General features: G+C 28.2%; 1 protein-coding gene across 1 annotated transcript; it reads left to right on the top strand.

Moving 5' to 3' along the window:
- Nucleotides 1–492: 492 nt before the first annotated feature.
- Nucleotides 493–1,029, top strand: LOC105135027 (uncharacterized). The gene is made up of 2 exons (XM_011039701.1): nucleotides 493–750; nucleotides 844–1,029. The coding sequence occupies exons 1-2, from the start codon at nucleotides 658–660 to the stop codon at nucleotides 955–957; spliced, it is 207 nt and encodes a 68-aa protein (XP_011038003.1). The 5' UTR covers nucleotides 493–657; the 3' UTR covers nucleotides 958–1,029.
- Nucleotides 1,030–8,158: the final 7,129 nt, after the last annotated feature.

Raw genomic sequence — 8,158 nt, 5'->3', positions numbered from 1 at the left:
ATTAAAATAATAGTTTTTTAATATTTTTAGATAATTTTTACCTATTAATAGTAAAATTTCAAAAAATAATTTTTATATTGTTTTCAAGTAAAATATATTTTGTATCACAATATCAAATATATAATAAATTATTGAGTTATCAAGTAGGTTGTTTTTACGGCTTGAATTAATTATTTTTATTAAAAGTAATTTTATTTTTTAATTTTATTTAATGTTGGTAAAATTAAATCTGGATTAGATTAATTCAAGGTAAATATTTTATCTTTTTTTTACTAGAAAATATGAAACCTCATCGCATTTTCATGATGCCACGTTGACAATCTCATGCATTATGGTAGGTAGGAGGAGCGGAGATAAGACCGATTAAAATAAGAAATTAATATTAACTTAGTGCTATTAAATTTACATTAAAATCCACGTGAGACGGATCTTAAAGCAAAATTAAATTCCATTAACCTGGGAAACCCTCCACCGCTGTATAAAAAGGCCAAAAACATTGAAAACGAAGGTCACAAAACTCAAGAAACACAATTTCTGTCGACGTCTGGTTGTGGTAGAGATCCGGCGAGAACGACTCGTCGGATTTCGCCCATTTTAAGCCTTCAAATCTCTTCTTCACTCAAATCCCACATTAAGAGGAAAACCCATCAAGAAAACATGAAGGGTTCGTGCACTCTTGTTGCTTCTGTTCTTACTGTCTCCACTGTAGCTTTATCATCATCAGCCCCACCTTCTTCTCCTGTGGTTGAGGTTCTTTTTCTTTCTTCTGGGTAGAAGATGTTGTAGCATTTGATGGTTAACTCGATGTAAATCCTGACCGTTGATATGTTTGTTGTTTTGAAGGGTTCATCAAGATCATCTTCAATGGAGGAAAGTGGTGGGTCTAATAAGGAGAAATTTGCGCCAAGATTTGATGGATTAAGGTTTATCGAGACCCTTGTCACGGCTCACAGATAATTACTGAGTTAACCATTAATAATCTCTGTTAATTTTGTTATTTTGAGGGATTAAGATGTGACTAAAGAGAGATTTTGAGGGATTAAGATGTGACTAAAGAGGGAAGGATTTTTATTTTTATTTTTGTGGAATGGTGTTTACCTGGTGACTTTGTGTTTTTCTCTTTAATGTCATTGTGCTCTTGTTATTTTGGATTTTTTTTTATTATTTTGTAATCTGACTTATAATTATTATTGTTTTTGTTGCTAATTTGGTATAAAAAGAATTAATCAGGAGGTCTGGCGTGTTTTGTTATTATTATTATTATTTTGGGTTACCTTTATGTTTCATGGCATTGATTTGTGTGCATGGGAAACAGCTACCTGAGAGTCGGGATGTGCTATGTGTGTCTTAAAGAGAGGTGAACTGGTTGTCAGATTTCGTTTTGTTCATGAGCTGTCAAAATTAGGTTTTTATGAAGAAAAAAGATGGAGATCAGCTGTGTCGGAGATGATATGCTTTGAAGGGGAAGGCAGGGATTAGATTATAAAAGATTTGACATTTTTTACATTGGATGGATGGTTAAGTTTAGATTAAGAGACGTTTGAAGTGATGCTTTTGATCTTGGAAACATTGTTGCAAGTGTTCCCAAATAAATTCTAAAGATGTGTTTGGCGTTGTGTTGATGACTTGAAAAGAAAAAAAAACTGATTTTTTTTATAATTTTAATCTATTGATATTAAAAATACAAAAAAAAAGATATATTTTTAAAAAGTACTTAAAAAACATAAGTTATTGCAAGTCTTTGTTTTAAAAATTATTTCCAAAAAAATTAAAATATTTTATATTTTTATTATTTTATTTTTATATTATTTTGATGTATTGATATTAAAAGTAAATTTTAAAAAATTGAAAAACATATTATTACAATATATTTTCAAGATAAAGGTATTTTAAAAAATAATTATTTTTGTAATATTAATATTATAGTTTTTTTAATTCAATTTTTCACTGAGAAGCATAAAAATTAAATATGCATCTCCAGTACAATTAGTTTATGCAATTATTGGATGGAGTGTGACCCAAAATAGGCAATCTAACAACCGACTTTGTGATTTCAAGCTTGCTTGAAAGCTTCATCAAACAAGAGTTCAGCATCTAGTTGTGTATTTGAAAATATTAAAAAAATGTGGTTATGTATATATTAAAATAATAGTTTTTTTATTTTTAAAATTAACGCAACACATCAAATTATTTGAAAATATTAAAAAAATTAATTTTTATAAAAATAAAAAATTACTTTTTTAAAAAATACAGTTGAACTGCGGTGCAATCAGGCCTTTGTCTGGTGGGTTGATGCCGGTGGTGGGCGGTTGCTGCTTAGCGTGTTTTTAGCTTATACTTGCATAGGAAATGAAGAGTGGGATGGAAGGATTTGCATGCTGAAGGGACGTGTAGACAAAGAAGAAGAACATAAACAGCTGCTGTGATGGATTCATGGCCATGTTTAGCCCATTGCTGTTGATATTTCTTTCTTCTTACACAAACCTCAACAAAAATGGTTAAAGTGTCCAGCTTAGCTATGCATAAATAATCTAGTCTTACAGATTTGGTGTTGCCAAAGTGCCATTGCCATTCATGAATCATGGATGCTGCACTATTTTTTTATTTGTTTTTCTAGTTCTAAGCAAAATTCCACTGTTTTCCTGGGCAACTTGCAAGATTCATGTGAATAGTTTGGAAGTTTGGAGTTTCAGGGCTTGAAATTGAGGCACTCGCCACTCCTGTGACCGACACCGACAACATTGATTTGCTGAAAAAAAATGAGTGATGTTATTTTAATTAGTATTTGATTTACTTCTGACTATGGAGTTTATACTTGTCTTGGTCTATTTTTTCTTAATTTGTTTTAATTAAGAACTCTTTCAAGTTAAGTTCAATATCCCAACTATAAAATTCTTTATACTTCTTTGGTTGTTATGTTGTTAATTTGTTATAATGTTCTCAAAATCTAAATTTTCCTAATTATTGTTGTTAGGTGCCATACATAGAGAGTTAGAGATACAAAATGCCAAAATCTAGTTTTTTTCCTTGCAATTATTTATTATGATTATTCCTTGGAAGATTTGGTGGGTTTTAAACTATATTATTAAGATAATCTTTTCTCATTCTTGGAAAAATTACTATTGAATCTAAAAAATCATTCGAGATGAAGATTTGGTGGGTTAATTATAATTGTTAGACCTAGCTTAAAAATTAATTTAGAAAAAAATATAGGTCATCAATTATTGAAAATAATTTTAAAAAATATAAAAATATAATTAAAACTAAAAATTTATCGGTTATATTTTCATTTTTTTTAGTAATTCAAAGTGTTCAACTCAATTTATATAGAGTTAGAGATACAAAATGCCAAAATCTAGTTTTTTTCCTTGCAATTATTTATTATGATTATTCCTTGGAAGATTTGGTGGGTTTTAAACTATATTATTAAGATAATCTTTTCTCATTCTTGGAAAAATTACTATTGAATCTAAAAAATCATTCGAGATGAAGATTTGGTGGGTTAATTATAATTGTTAGACCTAGCTTAAAAATTAATTTAGAAAAAAATATAGGTCATCAATTATTGAGTTAATTATTTTTATTAAAATAATAATTTTTTTATATTAAGTTGACTAAGTTTAGATTGTGTTTAATTAAATTAATCATGTTATTAAAAACTCAATCACATTAATTTTTATCAAATCAAATGTTAGAAAACAAAATTAAAAAAAAATTATAATTTTTAAAAGGTAAAAAAAAACCTCACATTAATTTTTATCAAATCAAATGTTAAAAAAAAATTAAAAAAAAATATAATTTTTAAAAGGTAAAAAAAAACTCCATCCAAACTTACTTAAATTAACATGCTAAATTTATAACTTAGTCGTAATACCAGGATAATTTTATAAAAAATAAATTAAATAAAATTATAAAACTCATTTATTACATGCTTCAATATTAAAAGATAAAACTAAAAGATAAATAATTTTTTAAAACAAAACAATAAAAAAGAACTACATAAGATAATAAGAAAATTACCGAGGCAAATCCTAAATTAAGCAAAAGTGAAGGAGTCAAGCAAAAGTGAAATTTAAGATAAAAGGTTGAGGGATTGAAATTAAAAAAAGAGACGCAAACTTTTTTTTTGTACAAATCAATCATTGATGCTAACAAAAAGAAAAGCGACTAAACATTTCTTAAAACTTCAAATTATATTAAATCAATGAAATTAAATTTTACTTCACCAAGCTGATAATTAACCGAGCCATGAAACAATTCCTTAGCACCTCGAGATCTCCATAAACATGTATGGAAAACAAATCACTAAGACCTATTACAAATCAAACTAGTTTGAATGGACCAAATAAAAAGACAAAGATATAGAGGGATGAAAGTATAAAAATCCTAGGGATAAAAAAAGAAAGAAGAGAAGATGTCCGAATGAACAGTGCATCCCCTCAAAGTCTACGGTGAATGATGACTAAGGGGACTTAGTTGTTTTTTTTTATAAATATAAATATAATTTATAATTTATAATAATTGTCACAGCTAAGAGCAAAACAACTTCTCTCACCCTCAGATTCTTAGCCATTCAAGTTACAACTATAAGATAATGAAGTATTCAAGTCTGAAACCCCATGGGCACGATTATTTCAAAAAATGAAATAAAATTGAGGCCAATAGTTGTCTTTTAAAAAATACCATGGAATAATGAGGGTCACAGGGACTCACAGGCAGACATCAGTTCATGTAAGGGCATTTTAACAGAGACCACAAGCTTGCTGGAGGACATCAGCTAGACCTTTCATGGGCCATGGAGCTCGATGTGCGACTTCAGATCAAGCCACATGCTTGAGGCACCAATGCAAGGGTGGTTTTCAAGAAAATCCCAGCTGGAAATTTTGACCTTTTCATATCAGTACAGAACAATAATCTTATTAAATGATCATCTTCAATAAACCATCCATGTTTGTTTTATTCTGTTCTCTTGTTAATTCATTTTGCATCTTCCTTCTGCTATAACGTATTCTTGCCCTGCAGCTTGTTCTTTCAAACAAACACATTGATTATTAATTGATCTCTTTGACTAAAAAATAAAATAAAATTATGGTTCTTCTAAATGGTTAAGAACTCAAGCAACTAAAGAACTCTCCTCCATTGGAGTAGCCCATACATGCTTTACTTAGGTACCATTTGTATTTGTAGTTACATAGTGTTTTTGAAAAAATTAATTTTTTTAAATTAATTTTTTAGATTATTTTGATGTGTTGATATTAAAAATAATTTTTTAAAAATAAAAAAAATATATATTATTTTAATATATTTTCAAACAAAAAATACTTTTACAAAAATTACTAAATCTTTAACCCCTTTCTCGTTATAAGATGGGTAGTGCTTGTCTCAAGATGAGGCCCTTTCTCATTATAAGATGGGTAGTGCTTGTCTCAAGATGAGGACGTGAGTACTCTTTTGCAAGAATGGCCACACGAAGAGGAGGAAGAAAAAAAGCAAAGTAGAAGAAGCATGAAGATGTATCCCTTGAATATGTGCATGGTGATACCCCAGTTTTAAGAAGGAAGAAGACGCACAAGATGATTCGGATCCCAACTTTAAATGCAAGAATTAGGAAAGAGATTGATGGAGAATGGTCTGATTCTCTGAAACTTGATGTTAATGATGAACTTTTGAATACTTTTTTTGGTTCTTTTTTTGCAAGGAAATGATTAAAGCTAGATTATTCGGATGAAGAACAGAGTTATAATCCTTGACTATGCATAGTTAGCAGGGCGCGGAGCAAGAAAAAAAAATTGAGAGGGTGAAATTAAAAAATTATTTTATTGAAATATATATTAAATAAGGAAAAAATAGACTAGGACAATTTTTCTTTTAGGTTGGGGCCCTACCAACACCTCCTGCCTCCGCCACTAATCATTAGTTATTTTACAAGTGTATTAGGTTTTGGATTTTTTTTAATGAAGTGAATGGTTTTTTTTATATATATATATAATTAATGAAATTTTTTTAGATTAATATGGATATCCGATAGGGATATTCATTTTTATTTTGGTTCGGTTTTTATTAGAAAAAGTAACTAAATAAAAAAAACTGAACCAAAACCGGGTCAAACTGATCGGTTTCGGTTCGATTCGGTTCGGTTTTTTAAGGGAAAACCGGTTCAAATCAGTTTGGCTCGGTTTTTCCAGTTTGGCTCGGTTTTTCTCGATTTTGGCTCAGTTTTTTTCCGATTTCGGTTTGGTTTGGTTCGGTTCGGTTTTTTGGTTATAAAACCGAACCGAACCGACTGGTTTTTTCAAAATTTTAATCGGTTTAATCAGTTTTTTTTCGGTTTGGTTTTTTCAGTTTTTTTTTGTTTTCTCGGTTTAATCGATTTTTCGGTTTTTTTGATCACCTCTAATATTCGAGGCAGTTTGCGCGCACCACGACTAATCTTACGAGTCCTGAAATTAATAATTATGTAAATCTCTAATAGCTATCATATAAGCAATTAAGGACTCAAAATTAAGATCACATAAAAAAAATCTCTTAATCTCAAATTTTTATCATGTGACCACCAACTTCGTGATTGAAATTCTTTTTCTTGATGATGCAGCTCGGAGAACATAATGTGATCATATGCATAGTTCAAGATTTAGGTTTAAAATTCGGTAAATAACGACTTGGATGTATCAAGTATTTTAATGAAAATATATCTTTTTAGATATAAAAAAACAATATTATTTTAAATAATTTTTTTTTTAAAAAATAAACAATCACACTGATATATCAAGTTATTTAAATTTAAACTTTACAAATCTAATTCAAGTTAAATTAGTCGATAGATAAATTGATCCCACCATATATAACAGTTCAAAACTTCTATTGAACATCGAATTTAAATCCTTATAATAAATACCATTTTTCGAAGATAACAAGAAATTTAGGTCCTTTAAGTTAATGGATAGACTTTCTCCTAAGATACTGTTCTTCAATTCCCTATATTACATGAATGAAATGACATATTATTTATTGTACTCCTAGTTATAGACGAACAAGCATGTTTCACCTAACCATCTATTACTCTAAATTAATTAACACATATCTCAATTAATTTTATAATTTTTAAAATTAATAATTATATAAATCTTTAATAATTATCATATTAATAATTACAAGAATCAAACTTATAAACATAATAAAAATATCCTTTTTAATCCTTTAATCATGAGCTTTTGCTATTAAATTACCTGATTTTCAATTATAGATTCTTTCACCTACCATTCATGGGAACTCTTTAACCATTTTGCTAAGGTTTGTGTATAAAGAAGAAAGAAATATTACCAGCAATGGTATAAACATGACCATGAATCCATCATCAGCTGTTTTATCTCAACTTGGACCCTTTTTTTTTTTATCAGAAGGTTTGAGAATGTGATATAAAAAAGCTTTATTGCCCTTTATATAAAATCCTTACCCAAATATTTAAAAAACATTCATATAGCTTTTATTTTTTTATTAAAAAAATATTTTTAATATTAACATATTAAAATAATCTTAAAATATCAAATTAATAATAATTTAAATTTAATACTTTTAAAACACTAAAACAAAGAATCTTTTCTTATTTACACATTTCTTCAAAGGTTTGGAAACACTGTTACATTTGCAGTGTAATCCACGTTTCCAAACAAGCTGTCATCATGCAAATCCTTTCTTCCATCATGCAAATCTTAATAATCTTAATCGAAACTTGCCCATGAAATGTTAAAAAATTTCGACTTTCTAAATGTGGTAAAAAAAAAAATCTCCTCTCTCTCTCTCTTTTAAAAATAATTTTATCTTTATTTATCAATTTTAGTAACTAAAATGTGAGAGGAAAAAGAATTTCTAACCAAAATGTAAATATTATAAACTACACAAACAAAACAAAACAATTTTTATATATAATGTTGTTAATTTGATATATTATTCTCCATTGTTGTTAGGTACCATATATAGAGAATTAGAAATGCAAAATGTCAAAATCTAGTTTCTTTTCCCTTTCAAATATATGTTTTCGATTCGTTAGAAGATTGAGTAGATCTTGACATTAAAAAAAAAATGAAGAAAATGATTGCTAGCTAAGGCATAAAAGAAGAAGAAGCTGTAACCCAAAAATGAAAATGACAGTTTCTTTTTC

Source organism: Populus euphratica, unplaced genomic scaffold (genome assembly GCF_000495115.2).
Source record: "Populus euphratica unplaced genomic scaffold, PopEup_1.0 scaffold172.1, whole genome shotgun sequence".
In the NCBI taxonomy this organism is placed as follows: Eukaryota; Viridiplantae; Streptophyta; class Magnoliopsida; order Malpighiales; family Salicaceae; genus Populus; species Populus euphratica.
This window is presented reverse-complemented; position numbering and strand designations above follow the sequence as displayed.